Source organism: Leptodactylus fuscus, chromosome 4 (genome assembly GCF_031893055.1).
Source record: "Leptodactylus fuscus isolate aLepFus1 chromosome 4, aLepFus1.hap2, whole genome shotgun sequence".
NCBI lineage: Eukaryota > Metazoa > Chordata > Amphibia > Anura > Leptodactylidae > Leptodactylus > Leptodactylus fuscus.
The window spans coordinates 14369654-14390876 of record NC_134268.1 but is presented as its reverse complement, the minus strand read 5'-3'; the positions used below and the strand labels follow the sequence as shown (position 1 = coordinate 14390876).

Here is a 21223-nt window from a genome sequence, read left to right as displayed (position 1 = left end):
AGAGAGGCGGATGCCGGGGAGGGATAGACGCTGGAACAGGTGCCGGGGCCTGAGACATCGCTACGCTCCTCTGCCCTGCATGAAGCCAGCGGCGGGGGGACGGAGGAGCGGAATAGCATCACTCTCCCGCCGCTGGCTTCATGCAGGGCAGAGGAGCGCAGCGATGTCTCAGGCCCCGGCGTCTATCCCTTGCCGGCATCCGCCTCTCTATTAAAGCGGGTGCCAGGCGCCACATTCGGACTATAAGACGCACCCTTCTTTTCCCCCCAAATTTGGGGGGAAAAAAGTGCGTCTTATAGTCCGAAAAATACGGTACATTATTTTCCGTCTGTCTATGCTGTAGTGCACGGTTTGGCAGGTTTATACCATCAGTCCTATCATCGCCACCACTGACCCAGCACAGCCTGGATATCAGTGCGAGTTACCCAAATAGTAACTACAATAGTGAGGTCTATAGGGCCCAATAGATGGGTGGAGGATGCATGCAACAGGACTAGAATCCCTCAACCTAGTCCTTGGAAGAGGATGACCCAGATGCCATAATATAACATACCGCGCAGGTAGGTACCTAGAGACTTCTTACCTTGAACGAGGTATGTTGTTCCATGTGTCGGAGAAGCTGCGGTTTTTGGACGGCAGTGAACTCACATATTGTGCACTTGAATTGTTTCCCTGTAGAAAACACATTGAACAAGGTGAGACATCGTCCCCATTACGTACAAATCTATTACATTATACTGACAGATTCCTGATACCGGCTACGCCCCCTGCTGGTTCAGTGTCTGCGCAAAACATTATCTGATGTGTTTTATGGCAGGGAATGACCAGACAACCCCTTGTAAAGTGCGGTTTCGCCTCATTAGTGTAGAAAGCCTACGGGCAATGCACCCTGGGAAACTACATGCAGATTAGCTATTAACCAGCCAACCAGAACTACTGATAAAACAGCTAAGTATATCAGCCAAACAAGAGTCGTCCATCTGTAAAGGTGGATCCCTCTCCTGGTGGTGCTTGGTATTGCAGCTCAGGCCCATTCACTTGCATGGGACTGAGCTGTGAATAGACCATGCCTGTAAAGAAGAAGACACATTCTGGGCATTGTCTTCATTTGATGACCTATCCTAAGGTTAGGTCATCCCCTGATGAAGCCCTTTAATGATTGTCCTATAGGGGGTGCTAGAGAGAGAGTTTTCTTCCTTTTGGAAGAGAGATAATTTGCAGACAATCCCCTTACAGGTCACTATGGGGGGTAGCGCAGTATTACATGGCAGATGCAAGTGACTCAGTGACTTCTGTGCGGCCTATGGACAGGAGGGATCCCTTTGACTGCAGATAACAATATATTTCCCACAATACACTGTGAGCCGAAACTGGTAGAATACTGAATGCAGCTCAGCGGGAGGAACGAGACCTCTGCTCTCACCGTCTGCCGTGTGGAGGAGTTTGTGACTCTTCAGCGTCCCTTTGGTTTTGAACTTTTTGCCGCACATGTCGCAGAGGTGAGTCTTCTCTGTGCTGTGCCGGTTCATGTGCGCCTTCAGGTTACTCTTACTGCGGGTGGCGTAGTCACACACCGTGCACTTAAAGGGCTTCAGACCTGGGCGAGGAAAGAGTCAGAGAGAGGGGTCTGACCAACGGATAGAGGAGACTGGACAAAATATTAGATACAAGCTTAGATAGATAGATAGATAGATAGATAGATAGATAGATAGATAGATAGATAGGAGATAGATAGATAGGAGATAGATAGATAGGAGATAGATAGATAGGAGATAGATAGATAGGAGATAGATAGATAGGAGATAGATAGATAGGAGATAGATAGATAGGAGATAGATAGATAGGAGATAGATAGATAGGAGATAGATAGATAGGAGATAGATAGATAGGAGATAGATAGATAGGAGATAGATAGATAGGAGATAGATAGATAGGAGATAGATAGATAGGAGATAGATAGATAGGAGATAGATAGATAGGAGATAGATAGATAGGAGATAGATAGATAGATAGATAGGAGATTAGATAGATAGATAGATAGATAGATAGATAGGAGATAGATAGATAGATAGATAGATAGATAGATAGATAGGAGATAGATAGATAGATAGATAGATAGATAGATAGATAGGAGATAGATAGATAGGAGATAGATAGATAGGAGATAGATAGATAGGAGATAGATAGATAGGAGATAGATAGATAGGAGATAGATAGATAGGAGATAGATAGATAGGAGATAGATAGATAGGAGATAGATAGATAGGAGATAGATAGATAGGAGATAGATAGATAGGAGATAGATAGATAGGAGATAGATAGATAGGAGATAGATAGATAGGAGATAGATAGATAGGAGATAGATAGATAGGAGATAGATAGATAGGAGATAGATAGATAGGAGATAGATAGATAGGAGATAGATAGATAGGAGATAGATAGATAGGAGATAGATAGATAGGAGATAGATAGATAGGAGATAGATAGATAGGAGATAGATAGATAGGAGATAGATAGATAGATAGATAGATAGATAGATAGATAGGAGATAGATAGATAGATAGATAGATAGATAGATAGATAGATAGATAGGAGATAGATAGATAGATAGATAGATAGGAGATAGATAGATAGGAGATCGATAGATAGATAGATAGATAGATAGATAGATAGATAGATAGATAGATAGATAGATAGATAGGAGATAGATAGATAGATAGATAGATAGATAGGATACTTTTGTAACTTCTTGAAGCGGAGAAAAAAAAAAAAAGTCTTGTGCCCAATTTAGTTTGGTATAAACCAAGTCTCCCCCCCCCCTCCCCATCCATCAGGCCGTACCTTCATGGGCCCAGATATGCCGCTGTAGATCGGAGCCGTTCTTCATGAAGTAGGAGTCACAATACGGACACTTCGCCGCTCTCTTTCCTATCAGGCCTTTTAGTTGCACTTTGCGGCCGAGGACCTCAGAGATCAGACTCGCCGAAACCTCTGCAAAGAAAAAAAAACAAACTTATTTAAAGGGAAACTCCACCCACGTGAGATAATCGCCCTTTCATGAATATGCAAATCAGCCTGGAAGTGCACGGGGCGCGGGTTCTAATTTACGTACGGACAGTTGTGATTACATAGATCTGTGTCTAACTATATTATAGATGTGTGTATCCATGTTTATGTATCTGTATACCTAGGGGTGTTAATCCTGTGATTTCTAGGAGCACCCGAGTCTCTCATTAAAGGGATTATTCAGTTTCTGTTATTGATAGACTATCCTTAGGTTAGGCCATAAGTATTAGATCAGCGACGGTCCAACATCTTGCACCCTTGCAGATCAGCTTTATCCTGGTAATTTTTACATTCTGGGGGCTGCGCTGCTCCCTGGCCATAGTGGCGGGTGTAGGTACTGCAGCGCTGTGTCATAAACTTCAATATAAGAGCACAGCAGTACCCACACCTGCATCTACAGTCTGTACGGTGCTCTCACTTGGTACAGCTGATCTGTGGTGGTCCTGGGTGTCAGACTCATAGCCTATCCTAAGGTCAGACCAACAATAGTAGAACCTGGATAAAGCCTTGAACCAAAGACGGCACAGGTGACGCAGACTGGTTCACTCTCCCTTTAAGAACCTACAACAATTCAGCCATAACGCGGCGATGGCTCGGCGTCCCCTCTGCGCGCCCCACGGTGGGATTACAGCCCATTGTCCAGGTTATTTTAATATCCTGTCTCCTTTGGCAGCTTCTATTGCAGAATAGGAGGCCGTCGGAGGCGAGTGTCAGGTCCCATTCTCGTAACACTTCGCTGGCAGCTTTCAATAGATATTCTAATTTTTTCTGGTTACTTGGATTTTGGACGACTTTCAGAAATACTGTAAAGCTAAGTGCATGCAGAATGTATAGAGGAGGCAGAGAGAATTGTGGGGGAAAAACAAGAATCATAGACAAACCTCACAGAAGGGTTACTAAGAATTCTGGCTTAAAGGGGTGATCCGGGGAGTAGCGAGGCATTCCCTGCACTGGTTAGGTTTATACCCCAATCCCTGTGCGGGGGCGGAGAGGAGGCCAGAACTCTGGTTCTTCTGCTGACACGCTGGATTCCAACCACATGACCATGAAGTGTTGATGCTTACCTCAAGATCTGCCATTGGGGTGCGGTTGGGTCGACCCTATAAAAATTAGAAGGACGGCAAAAGCCTCAAAACTTTCACTTCTGCAATTCGACTTTCGAAGAGAAAGACACGGAAATACCTTTCACCACTTCCATCAACTCTACTTCTTTACATTGTTCTCTAGCCCTCACTAATCCCAAGCCATCAGTTCGTTTTGGTGCCTGATATGTTACCTAAACTCCCTAATGGCAAGTGGGTGGAGTCAGACTGGAACAGACAGACGGGCATGATCCGGAGCTCTTTCCCTGCTGGTCTCTTATTGGAGCTCTGAATCTCACGCCCTCGCCTGCTTCTGCCTGACACCATCCACTTGTACTTAGGGAGTCTAGCAGAGATGAGCGAGTACTGTTGGGATCAGCCGATCCGAACAGCACGCTCGCATAGAAATGAATGGATGTAGCCGACACGCGGGGGGTTAGCGGCCGGCCGACGTCATGGAGCGTGCTGTTCGGATCGGCTGATCCCAACAGTACTCGCTCATCTCTAGAGTCTAGGTCAGACCTGGGCAAAGTCCGGCCCCCGGGCCATATCCGGCCCTCTGACTGATTCAGTCCGGCCCGCACAGCTCTGTCTAGGGAGGCGTGTCTAGGGGGCGTGTCTTAGTGCCGGCCAAAGATGGAGATGTGGAGCGTGTCATAAAGTAGTGAGAGATGTAAGGTGAGCTGCAGGGGGGGGAGAGAGAGAGAGAGAGAGAGAGTGTGTCTGTATGTGTGTGTGTCTATATGTGTGTGTGTCTGTATGTGTGTGTGTCTGTATGTGTGTGTGTCTGTATGTGTGTGTGTCTGTATGTGTGTGTGTCTGTATGTGTGTGTGTCTGTATGTGTGTGTGTCTGTATGTGTGTGTGTCTGTATGTGTGTGTGTCTGTATGTGTGTGTGTCTGTATGTGTGTGTGTCTGTATGTGTGTGTGTCTGTATGTGTGTGTGTCTGTATGTGTGTGTGTCTGTATGTGTGTGTGTCTGTATGTGTGTGTGTCTGTATGTGTGTGTGTCTGTATGTGTGTGTGTCTGTATGTGTGTGTGTCTGTATGTGTGTGTGTCTGTATGTGTGTGTGTCTGTGTCTGTATGTGTGTGTCTGTGTCTGTATGTGTGTGTCTGTGTCTGTATGTGTGTCTGTCTATATGTGTGTCTGTCTATATGTGTGTCTGTCTGTGTGTCTGTCTATATATATGTGTGTGTGTTTGTCTATATGTGTCTATCTATCTGTATGTGTGTGTCTCAGCAACCTAGAGGCAGAGATGGAAGGGGAATGTTATACTAGGGCAGAGATGGCAGATGGAGGGGGGGACATGAAACTGGGGGAGAGATGGAGGGGGGGGGACATGAAATGGGGAAAATAAAGGGGGATATGAAACTGAGGGAGAAATGGAGGGGGGGGGGGGACATGAAACTGGGGGTTGATGAAGAGGGCACAGACTGGGGGGACATTAAACCATGGAGGTGGCTGGAGGGGGACCTGTCTGCCTCTAGTTGCCCCCAGTTTAATGTCACCCTCCAGCTACCCCTACGGTTTAATGTCTGCTTCCCAATTTTAATGTCCCCCTGTAGTTGCCCCCAGTTTCATGTCCCGCTCCAGCTGTCAATTTATTGCCCTCCTCCAACTACCCCCACTGTTTAATGTCCCCTCTAGTTTCCACCAGTTTATACTGAGGCACCAGGAGGGGGACTTAATACTGTGGGGCAGTTGGAAGGGAACATTACAATGTGGAGACATATAATGTACGGGTGACTGTAGGAGGATTATACTGTGTGGGGGCACATGGAAAGATGATTGGGAATGGGCGGAGTCAACATAGAAGTGGGTGGAGCTAAATTTGCCGTGACGCGGCCCTCTAGCATAGTTTCAATTTCTTATGCGGCCCCATGGGAAAATTAATTGCCCACCCCTGGTCTAGGTAACCTATTGGGCACCAAAACTATCTGCACCGATTGCTCAGTAATGGTGCGAGCTAGAGAAAAAATTCCAACTGGGCTGTCATCAGTGAAGCGGTTCCCATTAAACGGATGCAAAGAGTCGGTGGAGGTGGCGAGAGGTCCTCTTTAAAGGAAACGCAGCCGGTATTTCCATGACCTGCAGATTTTAGGCCTTTCCATAATTGAATTTTTTTAAAAAGTTTTTGCTGCGTTTGCAACTCTACCTCGATGGCAAATGTTGAGAGAGGCATCAGGGACCTACCAAAAATAGTCAAGGAGGTGGAGGAAGGTCCTCTCTAATAGGGACAGGTCTTAGGGGGTTGCGATTTTATCCTCTTACCCGGATGATTTGCCTTTATGTGAGATTTAATGAGCCGATCGTCCGAAAACGACTTTTCGCAGGAAGGGCAGGAATACGTCTTTTTGTCCTGAGGAATAAAAAAAAAAAAAAATTAAAACGAGCAATCAATAAAATTACGGAATAATTGTGACTTATGGGTCTGCGGAGGCAAAGCATCGATTACCCAATAACGTGATGGATGAGGCGGCCGCTTTTATGCTGACAAAATAAAAGAGGGTTTTTTGTTTTTTTTTCTAAAGGACCGAAAAAAAAATCTATTTAGGGCATTTGCTGCCAATTACAGGTCACAAAGCCAAATAATAGGTAGAAAGTACTTTGTGGATGACACAGCATGGTGTATAAGGGGGCTGCCCCTAGAGGGCAGCAGACAAAGGCACTGTTTTCCTATTAACATCTTGGGAAACAGATTCGCATATTTTTCCCATAATTCCCCCAGTGGAGTGAAAAAGGCTTTTGTAAGTCTCCATACGCCTGAGAAGGTGATGTCTCCTTAAAGGGATTCTACCATTAAAGCAACTTTTTTTTCTAATTACCACGTCGGAATAGCCTTAAGAAAGGCTATTCATCTCCTACCTTTAGATGTGGTCTCCGTCGCGCTGTTCCTTAAAAATACCGGTACTTACCGGTATGCTAATGAGGTCTCAGCAGCAATGGGGGAGTCCTTCTTCATCTGCCTCCTCCCCTTGTCTGTCATCTTCTTTCTTCGTCATGTCGGACGCCTGCGCACTCGGCTCTGACAGCAAGACCCTGTTAGAGCCGACTGCGCATACCGGCCAGCGGCCATATTTCCAAGGCTGCAATTGCGCACATGCGCAGTACGCTCCTCACGTCTTCACCGAACAGTGTACTGTGAATGCTCAGTAAGGTCCGTACAGCCCTCTGACGCGCGAGTGAACTCATCCAGGTGTCGGAGGGCTGTACGGACCTTACTGAGCATGCGCAGTACACTCTGTTCGGCAAAGATGTGAGGAGCGTACTGCGCATGCGTGCAATTGCAGCCTTGGAAATATGGCCGCTGGCCAGCATGCGCAGTCGGCTCTAACAGGGTCTCGCTGTCAGTGCCGACTGCGCAGGCGTCACACATGACAAAGAAAGAAGACGACAGACAAGGGGAGGAGGCAGATGAAGAAGAAGGACACCCTCATTGCTGCCGAGACCTCATTAGCATACCGGTAAGTACCGGTATTTCTAAGGAATGGCGCGACGGAGACCACATCTAAAGGTAGGAGATGAATAGCCTTTCTTAAGGCTATTCCAACGTGGTAATTAGAAAAAAAAGTTGCTTTAATGGTAGAATCCCTTTAAGGAGGAGTAATAATATCCCCAGACACCAGTCGGCAAAGCAACCGAGACTCTATCACATGTGCTCGGATACAGGCTGCTCGGATACGTCAGACATGTTAACTAATGAAATGTGACAAGAGTTCCCCATTAATATTTATTGATATTATAACATATTAATTATTCAATCACGGATCCCGCAAAAGACGGAGCTTAATATATTCGGAAAAAAAATGGTTTACAAAAAAACTTGCTCGTGGAACAAAAAAAATCAAAAACCTTCCATGGCGTGAAATGCACCTTGTGGCTACTCGGAAGTCAATTTGGGTTCTCATTTACGACTCCGACCTTTTGCCAAGGGCCAGAACCTGCGGTCGCAAAGGGAGAAAAAAAATGGACTCCTGCAGTTCCCGACTTCTCAAATTTTATGTTGGTCAAAAACAGAGATAAGCGAGACCCAGACGCGTTTCCAGGCACATTGATCTTCTGCTGCAATAACTTCTGCTTGTCCGGGAGGCAGAGAATAAGTCGGCGGAGATCGATTATGTATAAAAATATAAAACGGTGCTCAGAAATACGAGGAGGAAAAACAAAAAGGATCCGAGGGAAACAAGAAAACCATTCGCCAGGTCAAGCCCAACCAGCCACGGGAGCTTCAGTATCTTCTAGGAAGATTCAAGTCTCCATGATAATGGATGGAGACATTCTACAAAATCATCGACAGGTCTTGGAGAAGCCTTAGGGTATGTTCAAATGGCAGAATTGGAAGAGGAATTTAAGGAGGACTTCCGCCTCAAGTTCTTTTTTCATTTCCGTCCTTCTGGCTTTCACTCGAGCACAGGAAACAAAAGATCGAGCAGGAGGCTTATTTTTTTTTCCAGTAACCTGCTTCGATTTACGCCTAACAATGAATATAAGGACAGGCGAGATTTGGCGTGGTATTTGGAGCAGATTATTTGGTGGAATCTATGTCTAAACCAGCACCAAATTCAGCTTGCAGATTTTCTGCAACGTGGGTTACGGAAAGGGAACTTTTTTTTTTTTTTTTTTTTTTTTTTTTGCAGATTTCGGTGTAGTTGTTTCACCCAAAGTCATTCTTGGCTTTAGCTCAAAAAAAACACAGCAAAATCTGCAACAAAAAAAAGCTGTTTTTTGGAACGTTGGGCCTGAGCCTTAGGGAGTTTACTAGGACTAGTTGTGGGGGGGAAGCATCTCCGGGAACTCAACTGATCCTGATCATTATAACAAAAGAGCCTTTAAAGGGGTTGTCCCATCACAAGGATCCTATCTATACTGCTAGTTTATATGGATTTAAGACTTTTCATAAATACATTGCTTTATCAAAACTGCTTTGTTTGGATGCTATCTTAATTTATTCACTTCATTGTTGACACTGTGTTTCTATGGCCACTGGGATTATCTGCTCATTTCCCAAGTGATATAGCTGCCTGCTCTCAAGGGGGGAGGGAGGGGCTGACAAGCAACGGAGCTCCTCAGATAGGGGAGGGGGGAGGCGAGAGCTCTGGGATTACTGTGCTGTCTATCTTCAGCTTTTCCACATATCAGCCGGTTTAATTGAATTTGGCTGATAAGGGCTGAGATAAGGAGTCCGTTACCTCTGTATATAATGCAAGCTGACTCAAATCCAGCTCTGCTGCATCAGTTTCCACATCAGCTTCATACTGTGGTAATGCATAGCAGATAGCAGAGCAAGTGAAACCCCGCCCACCAATGTGCCGAAAAAATCCAGGAAGCGAAGAGAGCACAGAGCCTTCAGGCTGCAGAACAAGAGTTATGAGAATACCCCTTTTAGGGGGGTTGTCTAGGCCATACATATTTGATAGTTTGTGGAGGGGGCGAACAGTTATCCCCCATATGCATCAGTTGCTCGGTGTAAATGATCTGAAATTTGTCAAGCCAGGACCGACCATGCCCACTTTTCAAAAAGCAACAGCAAAAATCTGCAAATTTTTGCACAAAATTGGAGGTTTTACAGTAGATTTAAACAGGTGACTCTTGGCCAGACGCAAGTAGATGGATAGAAATTAAGGCAAGAAGTTCTATGCAACCATAGCCAGCAGGGGTGTGGTGTAGTCAGCACAAGAGCGCCACAGCCAGTCCACACGCAGCATCGCAAATCCAGGTGCAGGGAGGGCTTGGTCAGGGCAAATACCGGCCCGGCACTTAGCAGTAATCTGCATTTGCTTGCCCCAGTTGGGTCACATCATTTATGGGTAGACATGGGCACCATTTTTCCACCCAAAAATTCATCTGCAGAAGACCTGAAGCCTATAGGTCCTGTATGGAAGACCCTAATGGAACCTTCCAAAGCAACAAAATTTCTGCAAGAATTTTTGTAACGTTCTCTCTCCATTCTAACACATCTTCCCTCCGAGCCTCAGACGTGGACTTCAGAGCCGTCACATCGCGAGCGAGTTAAAGGTTTTCCTGCCGTAAAACTAAAATTAGTGTCGCAGCCTCAAAAAAAAGCAGAAAGCCCCATTTGCACGGCCTCCTCCTCCTCGATGCGTCTTCACAGTATCGAGAAACCTTCACGGCCTGTGGAATCTGCTTCAAAGAACATCAATCAATGGAGAGCGGATCCTTCCAGGAGAGACGGGCTACATCAAAGGCTTTCCGAAAGGAGCAGTCGAAAGCCTTTTTTTTTTCCTTCGCTGCCCCTCTGCAATCTTCAAAAATAGAAGAAAAATTACAACTTCCTCCGTCCCAGACAAATTATACACGCCGGCATGTGGTAGAGCTTTCCGAGCGCCCGGCGGCCTGAACACGTCGGCAAGCTACGCACTCTGTATGGATTCATCTTGGACCGGCACAGCGGGGTAGGAGAGTCCGAAGTTTTTAGATTCCTTTCTAACCGGCCATATTAAAGTCTTCTTCCGAGACGTAATTCACCGGGAAATCTAATCAGTCTGAACAAACCGCCGAGCGGAGTTTTTTTCTTTTTTTTCATCCTCTGCAAAAATCAATGTCTTTCCCCCGTTGCGGCGAGGGCGGCGTATTAGAGATCGTGTACTAAAGACACATAAAGCTGACAACTCCCGGGAGTGTTAGTGTAGAATAATGGCGCGGCTCTTAGGAAGAGTTTACAGACAAGCAGCCGCGCTGTATTTATAGTGACAGCGCCGAGACGCACCGCTGGAGACGACGGGCGCCGCCACATGCGTTATGCTAAGCCCCTTACGCTACATAATATATAGACAACATTGCACCTTCAAAAGACGCCGCTACTCATGCGTTTAGAGGCAATTACAATATAGTACGGGGCCATCACAGTCACAATTCACATTAACGTCGGCGCGGTTGCAACCATTACGACAGTACAGTACAGATATTTCTAGAAACGCGTTTTGCTAAATGTCCCCTTCCCGCCAAGGCTCGGTGCAGATGTCATATTCTTCTTAGGTATTTTCTATTAATGCACCTAGAACTCCCCCGAGGAGTGGGGGAAGGGAAGAGACAACCCATCTATGCACATGTATCATTCAGTGGTCACACTGATCGCCCATAGGTTCCCAAGTTTAAGGACCTAGAGCCATCCAGGCCAGTCATTGTGCACTTGAGAATTACCACTTTGTGTCTGAAACGCGTTGTGCCATACTTTATCTCAATAAAGAAGGTTCTCTGAAACCATTTGGGTGAGCGCTGTCCTTTGACTTGATTCCATATCGGGTTAGTCCAATATCTGCTGGTACACACCACCTCGACACAGGCCAAAAAGGGGTCACTTTTTTTGGCCTTCATTGGCAGACTGTGAGGCTATGGACACATTGGATATTTTTTACGACAGCCACTTTCCAAATGGACATTGTAAACACACCCCAAAGTCCTGGAAAATGGTTGAATCCAAGAAGGAAAATCCAGTCCTTACGTTGACCGGATTTCCAGTTCAAACCCATAGGATAGGTCATCAATACACAAGATGGGAGATAAATGACTGACTGCTGAGGGTCTTACCGATGATACCCCAGTAACCCATCATTTGGGATGGGACTGAGCAACATGACCACATGACCATGTGACCAAAGAACGTTGAGAAGAGGAAGTGGCCAGGGCTTCTTCCACCAGCCAATTGATAGGGGTGTCAATTTCCCAGCCATGGGATATGGACCACCTATCGTAAGGATCGGTCACGAAGTTTATAGACCCAGAAAATCCCTTTAATAACGGGAATGACTTCTAAAGGGGCTTGTTGAGTTCTGCTGAAGGAGTTTAAGAACCTGTAATGGAGTCTTCTGACTGATGGATGATGTTCCAATGATACGGGTCTTCTCATAAAGTTCCAGTTACTCGACTAAGGTTGTAGATTTTAATTAAGTTGGTCAAGAACCGACTTGTTGGTTTTATTGGTTTTATTTTCCTCCTGTCTGCAAAAAAAATAATTCTAAACTAAATTCTAATTTCCAAATTCTAATTCGAAAACTCAAAAAGTTCAAAGAAACCAATATTTCTGTCTCCTGCACCCGGACAGATCCCCGATGCACCAACTCCTAAGGCTTCGTAGAGATAAGCTTATATCCATGCAAATATCGTCACACCAGCTTCTACTTGACCGCTTCAGGCCGCAGCGTGTCCTCTGGCGATACATCCTCCGTATTTTATTTACCGCACCCCCGTGGTGTCTACAATGGAAGCCAATTCAGAATCTTTTCCATAGGAATAATGTAGGAAGGGAGACAGAGCTGCACGTTGCCAATTTTACGCACCTATTTCGACATCGTACAGCTCGTCTACAATCTAACAGTGGGGAGGCTGAATAATTGCACGCACTAAAAGTTTTATCTGCGCCTATAAATATACATCAGCGTACGGGGCACTTCCCATACACAATACACCTGGGTCTCTCGCCGCACATCATTAACGGTAGCAATGGTCGTTCCCTGCAGCACGCCGCGGCCTCGACTGAAGCATTAATGGGTCGGACGGGTGAGTAATTTGTCAAACACGCGAAGGTCTTCATTAGAAAGAGCAGTTCTACCCGTGTCCGGTGGCGTCCGCCTACAGAATCCCCCGCTGTCTTCTCTCTCCGGCTAGGTCTGCATCGCGTGCATGGGGCTTAATTAAAAGCCTGACATCGACTCTCGCAGTCACACCTATTGATTCCCAACATCGCGGAAATAGCTACGGACGCATAATAGATACGACTGCGAGATGTGACCGCTGTGAAAGAGCTGATGGTGCCGAAATAAAACCAAAGCGGGAGCTGAAAAGCGCTTTATAATAAAATAAAATAAAAATTTTTTAAATAATAAAATATATAATAATAATAATAATAATAATAATAATAATAATAATAATAATAATAATAATAATAATAATAATAAACTCCCCCCCCCAAAAAAAAAAACAAAAAAAAAAACAACGTACACACTTTCCCTACATGAATAGTACAGGTGAATAAAAGAAAGTTTGTAACGTATCGTAATAAAGGAATCGGTTTCCTTGTCTCCTTTTCAAGCTGCTCTCCTCCTCCCAATCTATACACACACAGTATAGAATCGATCAAAAAAAAAAAGTCTATGGAGAGGGGAGGGGCAGGAGGAGGAGGCGGCTCACAGTTGTCTCACTCACAGTTTACGGGGAAAGGAACAGCATACAGCTACTTTTGCCTGCATAATTCAGAAACTGGAAGGTAGTACTATCTGTGCCTGCACTATTTAGACGCAGAGACAGGGAGATGATACTATTAGTGCCTATATCATTTACGGGGAGGGATAGAGACCCAAATGGGGTAGTACTGACTTGATAAACATTGTAGTAAGTACGGTACTATCTGTTCCTGCAACGTTATAGAAATAGTGGGGCTTCAAAATCTCCCTGTAACTGTTGCAAACACTAATGGCAGCGCTGCGCTGTCTCTCCCTCTAAATCGGTAGTATTGCGTCCCTGTCTATCTCTACATTTGATGGAAAAGTTAGTACAGCCACCTTATCTCTCCCTGTAAATGTAAGTACTGATGACAGTGCTGCCCCATTCCCTGAAAATTATCTAGAAGCAAATAATACTGTCCATTTGTCTCTTCCTGAACACGAACTAGGCACAGAGAGTACTGTCTTCAAGTCTGTCCCTGTAAATGATGCGAGCACAGATAGTACTGCCTCCATGTCTTTCTCTGAAAATGACTTCGGAAGAGACAGTAGTGTATTTCTCTCCCCCTATAAGTACTAAGTATTGCCTCTTTGCCTCTCCTTTTAAGTGTTAAAAGCACAGATAGTACTGCCTTCCTGTCATAACCTGTAACGAATAAGCAACAGATAGTAATGCCTCTCGGTCTTTCTCTGTGAATGTTTCAGGCACAGAAAGTAGTACATCCCTAGTTTCTCTTAAACTTATGTGGGAACAAGTAATATTGTCTATCTGTCTCTAATTTCATATGAAGCAGGCACAGATAGTACTGCCTTTATGTCTATCCCTTTAAATAATGTAGGAACAGATAATACTGCCTTCCTGTGTAAATGATGTAGGGACAGATAGTACTGCCTTCTTGTGTAAATGATATAGGAACAGATAGTACTGCCTTCCTGTGTAAATAAGTGTAGCAACAGATAGTACTGCCTTCCTGTGTAAATGATATAGGGACAAATAGTACTGCCATCCTGTGTAAATGATGTAGGAACAGATAGTACTGCCTTCCTGTGTAAATAATGTAAGAACAGATAGTACTGCCTTCCTGTGTAAATGATATAGGGACAGATAGTACTGCCATCCTGTGTAAATGATGTAGGAACAGATAGTACTGCCATCCTGTGTAAATAATGTATGAACAGATAGTACTGCCTTCCTCTGTAAATTATGTAGGAACAGATAGTACTGCCATCCTGTGTAAAAGATGTAGGAAGAGATAGTACTGTCTTCCTGTGTGAATGATGTAGGGACAGATAGTACTGCCTTCCTGAGTAAATGATGTAGGGACAGATAGTGTTGCCTTCTTGTCTTTAGAAGACATTATACAGTAAGTCCATGCACATATAGAAGCCTATGTATGTGATAAATAAATTGCTGAAATTCACTATATACGAATACTGGGCACCCACTTGTAATTGAAGCGGCCTAAATACGTCGGTGGACCGGAGGTTTATATATTAATATATATCTTTTCTTAAAACCTATAATTTATTTTATCACTGACTAATAGAAAGGGAATGGCGGAGGAAGAAAACTATAAAAGCTAGCTGTATATAAAGATTGTTGGCTGTGTCAGGCGTCTGCAGAGCGATATATCCATCATCTGCTATTATAATAGGGTCGGGCGCGCTATAATAAATGCAGACGCTATCCGTGCTGAGCATAGACACTACAGGAGCCGCAGCAGAGTCCTCCAGGCCCAGCCAACACTTTCCTGGAGATGAAGTAGCCCGTGCCGTCTTGGCGACTAATGAACGAGCCTCCTGATATAACCGCGGATTCCGGCGCTAATAATACGGGCTGCTCGGGATATCACACACACGGGTCCGGCGTCTCTGATCAGCTATAGGAAGGTTTTCTTCCTGCTGTAGTTATGGAAATAAGACATTGTCATTCATCGAGCGCCGAGCGTCTTTCTCAGCCTCAACCGACTTGCAAGGAAAACCACTAAAAAGGAATTCCTTTGGAAAGACTTTTTACGCACGTCTAAGGTTAAGGTGACATTGGCGGCATAATGTGTACGGGGCTGTGGATTCCTAACGAGCAAGAACGTGGAAACAACAAAGGTAAAGAGGAACGTCACTCGCTGCCACAACGAAAAGTTACAGACGCCTACGTCAGCCCTTAAAGGGGTGTTCCGGGATATACATAGCCCGATTAATTGCAATTTTCATTTAGGCCATAATCGCATGGCCCTAGGACAGGTCATCAATATGTAAACTGTAAGAGTCCGATATCCAGGACCCCAGAGACCCCCTTGGTTTAAGAGGTGTCTGCTATGGTGACTGTGCTTGGTATTGCAGCTCAGCCCCATTCACTTCAATGGAACTGAGCTGTCAGCATTGCACTAGCAAGCAACCTAGTAAGGCTTCTTACAAAAATAACTTACCGCCATCCAGATGGATAAATTGTTGGTCAATCAGGGTGCGGTTATAATGACAGGGAAGGTCTCTCCAGGCATCATGTATTACAGATCCCACATATACAGGTGCTAGAGAGCTCAGCTCCTCCTCAGTCCACCATCCATAGGGTCTAATGTATAGGTGCACGGTACTTACCAGCTCAGCATGGACTTTCAGATGGGCTTGTAGCTTGTACTTGTCAGGACTGGAGTAGCTGCAGCCCGGGGCCGGACACTTCATGGACATGTTGCTGTGCTTCTGGATGACGTGACGCTTTAGGCAGTTCTTGGTGATGGAGGAGTAGCTGCACTGGGAGCAGTAGTACAGGTGCTCCCGAGTGTGAGTCCGCACGTGCATGTCGTAGTGGACCTGATACCAGAAAAGCTTACCTAGGAAACAGAAGGAGAACATCACTCCAAGAACTTTTAGTATTGATGCCATTTGCAAGTAGACTCAGCTACTTAAGAGAACAGGCAGACTGATAGGGTAGGATCAGCTGCTTCTAGATCATGGCGGCATGTGCCAAGGCCCATTGTATATGCGTCCTGAAACCCAGAGAGGAGTTAAATAGAATGATGGAGCAGGAAGCCAACAGGCTGGCCAAATGCTACTCTCTGGAGGCCACTGGGGAGCATTATACTGTAAGATGGTAGGTCACTAGGGGGCATCATACTGTGTGCAAGGGGCATTGGCGAGCATCATACTGTGGGGGAGGGAGCAAATGGGGAACATTATACTGTGTCTTGACAAATAGTGAGCATTATACTGTGTAAGAGGGTGGCCGGGGGGGGGCATTATACTATGTGGGAGGGTGGCCAGTGGGGAGCATTATACTATGTGGGAGGGTGGCCAGTGGGGAGCATTATACTGTGTAAGAGGGTGGCCAGTGGGAAGCATTATACTATGTGGGAGGGTGGCCAGTGGGGAGCATTATACTATGTGGGAGGGTGGCCAGTGGGGAGCATTATACTATGTGGGAGGGTGGCCAGTGGGGAGCATTATACTATGTGGGAGGGTGGCCAGTGGGGAGCATTATACTATGTGGGAGGGTGGCCAGTGGGGAGCATTATACTATGTGGGAGGGTGGCCAGTGGGGAGCATTATACTATGTGGGAGGGTGGCCAGTGGGGAGCATTATACTATGTGGGAGGGTGGCCAGTGGGGAGCATTATACTATGTGGGAGGGTGGCCAGTGGGGAGCATTGTACTATGTGGGAGGGTGGACAGTGGGGAGCATTATACTATGTGGGAGGGTGGCCAGTGGGGAGCATTATACTATGTGGGAGGGTGGCCAGTGGGGAGCATTGTACTATGTGGGAGGGTGGCCAGTGGGGAGCATTGTACTATGTGGGAGGGTGACCAGTGGGGAGCATTATAATGTGTGGGAGGGTGGCCAGTGGGGAGCATTATACTATGTGGGAGGGTGGCCAGTGGGGAGCATTATAATGTGTGGGAGGGTGGCCAGTGGGGAGCATTATACTATGTGGGAGGGTGGCCAGTGGGGAGCATTATAATGTGTGGGAGGGTGGCCAGTGGGGAGCATTATACTATGTGGGCGGGTGGCCAGTGGGGAGCATTATAATGTGTGGGAGGGTGGCCAGTGGGGAGCATTAGCATTGGCATGTGCCAAGGCCCATTGTATATGCGTCCTGAAACCCAGAGAGGAGTTAAATAGAATGATGGAACAGGAAGCCAACAGGCTGGCCAAATACTACTCTCTGGAGGCCACTGGTGAGCATTATACTGTAAGATGGTGGGTCATTGGGGGGCATCATACTGCGTGCAAGGGGCATTGGTGAGCATCATACTGTGGGGGAGGGAGCAACTGGGGAACATTATACTGTGTCTTGACCACTAGCGAGCATTATCCTGTGTAAGAGGGTGGACAGTGGGGAGCATTATACTATGTGGGAGGGTGGTCAGTGGGGAGCATTATACTATGTGGGAGGGTGACCAGTAGGGAGCATTAGACTGTGCGGGATGGAGACCACTATGGAGCATTATACTGTGAGGTAGCATTATACTGTGAGGGTAGACCCCCGAGCAGCATTATACAGATTTGGCTCCTAATTTGTCTTTCAATTTAGGAGCCAATGGCTACTAGCTATCTTTATTTATTTATTTTTTATTCTGGAGGACTGACAACTTGCTGAAAACCTAAAAGCCCTCCATCCTTACCGCAGTATTCACATTCAAGCTCCCCATATATCTTCCTGATCTTCTGAAACAAGGCCACAGTCAGCTGTCTCTTGTGCAGTCCGTTTAAGATGGCCATAAAGGCGGCCGCCTCTCCCGAGTTTGCTGGCACAGAGTTTGCAGGTGGGGGAATAGAGTTCATGTCTACGGTGGACTCCTTTGGACCTTCTTGGTTTTGACTTTCAAGATGTCCAAAGGATAGCTGGTCAGTCAACGGTTCTAACACCCCGGGACTATGACTGACGGCCCCGGAGACATCTAGTTCCACTTGTAGGTTTCCGAGATTAGCATATAAATGGTTGTTCTCCTTCTCCGTCAAACCCCGTAGAAGATCTTCACTCGACACTTCTGAAGACATGTCAGGGGAGTCGGCTAGCTTCGGAGCACTGCAGTCTAATAAATGACCCGCTTGCTCGGAGACGAGCAAATGTGATGGGTGGCCGGGGAGTAACCCATCACTTTGGGCCTTCAAGTTCTGAGACTGTTCAATAGTGTTCTCCTGCATGGAGGTTGGGAGTACTGGGATGGAAGAAGGTGCGGTATAGTCTAGTTGGGCTTCACCATCGACGTCCACCAGAGCCTCTTGCTGAATGTCACTCCCGGGCTCCAGGAGGCAAAAACTTTGATTAATCGAATTACTAAAGATGGCGTCCTCCTGGAGATCGGGGTGAAATTCTTTGATGTGCGCTTTTAACCTCACCGTGCTGACAAACTTTTTGAAACATTTTGAGCACACGTAGACAAAGGGGTGTTTCCGAATGTGAAGCTCAAGAGACTGATACTTGGTGGCTCCGTGGTCGCAGAGCTCGCAAGCAAACGGTCTCTCGTCTCCGTGAACCAGCATGTGTCTGTCTCTTTCCAGCTCATTTTTGAATTTGCGCTCACAGATGTGGCAGTCGTACAAGAGCTGTCTCTTGCCCTCTCGGGTCAGTAACCTTAGCTCGTCGAAGTTGTCCTTCACCTTCTTGTCCAGCAAGTCGTGCGTTTCTTTGATGTGTTTGATGAGGTTCTTGACATCGGAGTATTTTTTCTTGCAGAAGCGGCAGTGCTGTTTGATCTTTTTGTGGACCCGCTCCACGTGGACCTTGAGGTGGCCTTTGCTGAGACAGCTGAACGAGCAGTGGTCGCAACTGAACTTCTCTCCGGTGTGTTTTCGCATGTGGACGCTGAGGTTGGCTTTAATGGCACTGGCGTAGTTACAGAGGGGGCACTTGTAGGGTTTCTCATTGGTGTGGATTCGCAGGTGAGCTTGTAGGGAGTGCTTGAATTTGAAAACTTTATTGCAATATTCACAGGTGAAAATTTTAAGCTGGTTTGGACCGATTCTAAAATAAAAATAAAATAAATAAATAATAAAATATAACAAATTATAAAAAATACTTCGTCTGCGGGTTGGTGTTGGCGCTGAGCCACTTATATTTAGCCAATTGCTGTTGTGGATGATCCACCTGCTGCCGCGTCTCAGCTCCTACTACATCGCAGTTGTATGTACATCTCTGCATATGGAGAGCATACTCAGCGTGGCTTAAGCTCTGCTACATCTGGCCATTTGGATTATAGGGGTGTTCTTATGTCAGTGTGTGAGCAGCTTCTGTGTTACAAAGGGCTGAATGGATGTTGCTGAAATGTGCCAAAGTTTGATCAGCCTGCTCCCGCGTCCTGGCTCTGCTACATCTCTGCATATGCGTAGGATACCCAGCTGTATGCACGTTTGCATATGTAGAGCCTATAGAGGTGTGCTGCAGCACTGCTTAAGCTCTGCTACATCGGGCAATTGTGATTACAGGGGTTTTGTTATGTGACTGTGTGAGCAGCTTCTGTGTTACAAAGGGCTGAACGGATGTTGCTGAAATGTGCCACAGTTCTCCCGCTTCCCCCATCAGAGGCAGAACAACACATTCCCCGTCGTAGTCACTGAAACTCTACACCCGATATACTCCTCTTGCCCACACACAGCCTGCATGTTCTGTAGTCTCCTGATCTTCCATGAGACTCCATTTTCTTCAGCTTTCACACTGTCCAGCTTCATCCTATGTAGCTCCGCCCACAAAATAGCGTGTAGCTCTGCCCACTGCCTAGCATGATCCTATCCTAGAAGGGCTCAAGGACCTATGATGATGTCATCACAGGTCCTTTAGTGTTGTGTGAGCCTACATTCCTTCACTGCGGTCGTGTAGGGATGTCATTTACTGGGATAAAAAGTAGCCTATGTTTTAATCGGGGTTCCTATCTATGTATTTGGCAAATTTCATGCAAATCCATTCAGCCATTTTTGCGTGATTGAGGAACAAACATCCAAATCCGCAAACTTTCACATTTATAATATTAGTAGGATATTAGTAGGATAGGATTAGTAGGATAGGATGTCTAGAGGCCGGATGAAAAAATGTTCAGCACTGCTCCCCTCTTCTAGAGGAGGCCTCAAATATTAAACACTTCCCCTGTAAAAGCCAGCTACAGTATGCTGGGTGTATCCGAGTCACAACTATCCTGTGTGTCCTATAACTTCAGTATGGAAATACATGGCCATCTTTGCACATTGTATTTGAATGACTTACTACTGCCTACAGTACACACACATACATCTCTGCTGTATGTTCCTCCAAGCAATAGGAAGGGGAAATAGTGCCAACACAATATGGGACATGTATTTCCAGGCTTCAGGTATAGGACACACAGGATAGCTGTGGCTGCAGATGGAGCCAAAGTAATGTAGCCGCCTGTCAAAGGTGAAAAGATCATAAAAGTGTTAATATTACACACACACATATCTATATGTATAATATAGATTATTCCCAACCCTAATACATACCTATACATTTACTAGATGTCCTAAACAGTGTGTGAATACTGTCTTATATTTCAGTATAAAGAAACTATATAAACTCAAACTACAAGACTGGTTACAGGCAGATGAGATCGGCACCGGCCCATTAAGCGACAGCCAGTACCTGGTGATGTCGGGGCACTAACAGGAACCTACAAGTGAGCCCTCCGGTAATTTGGGAAATAATGTTTATCCGGACTTCTGCCTTCTCCATTAATCTTCCTCACTGGCAATTGCTGAACTTCCTAATTGTAAATCTAAAACTTGTCGGCGCCGAGGGAATGTGAGAGATTGTTAGAACCATGTACGGGGCTTTCATCTACAGCTAAGTGAAATTAAAGCAGCTGAATGTAAACCCCAGCGGAGAGCAGCTTCTAAAATCTAGTGCGAAAATTCCAGCTGCTCGTCAATGATACCATCACATCAATCCA

At 45.8% G+C, this 21223-nt stretch overlaps 1 protein-coding gene across 1 annotated transcript in view; it reads right to left on the bottom strand.

Moving 5' to 3' along the window:
• Nucleotides 1-21223, bottom strand: part of ZFAT (zinc finger and AT-hook domain containing) — a 110704-nt gene that overhangs the window by 57653 nt on the left and 31828 nt on the right. Inside the window, exons 7-12 of the mRNA XM_075270083.1 lie at nucleotides 17948-19290; nucleotides 15926-16158; nucleotides 6423-6510; nucleotides 2842-2991; nucleotides 1424-1597; nucleotides 584-672 (exon numbers count right to left, since the gene is read on the bottom strand). Coding sequence (XP_075126184.1) covers nucleotides 584-672; nucleotides 1424-1597; nucleotides 2842-2991; nucleotides 6423-6510; nucleotides 15926-16158; nucleotides 17948-19290 — 2077 coding nt within the window. The remainder of the gene's footprint in view (nucleotides 1-583; nucleotides 673-1423; nucleotides 1598-2841; nucleotides 2992-6422; nucleotides 6511-15925; nucleotides 16159-17947; nucleotides 19291-21223) is intronic.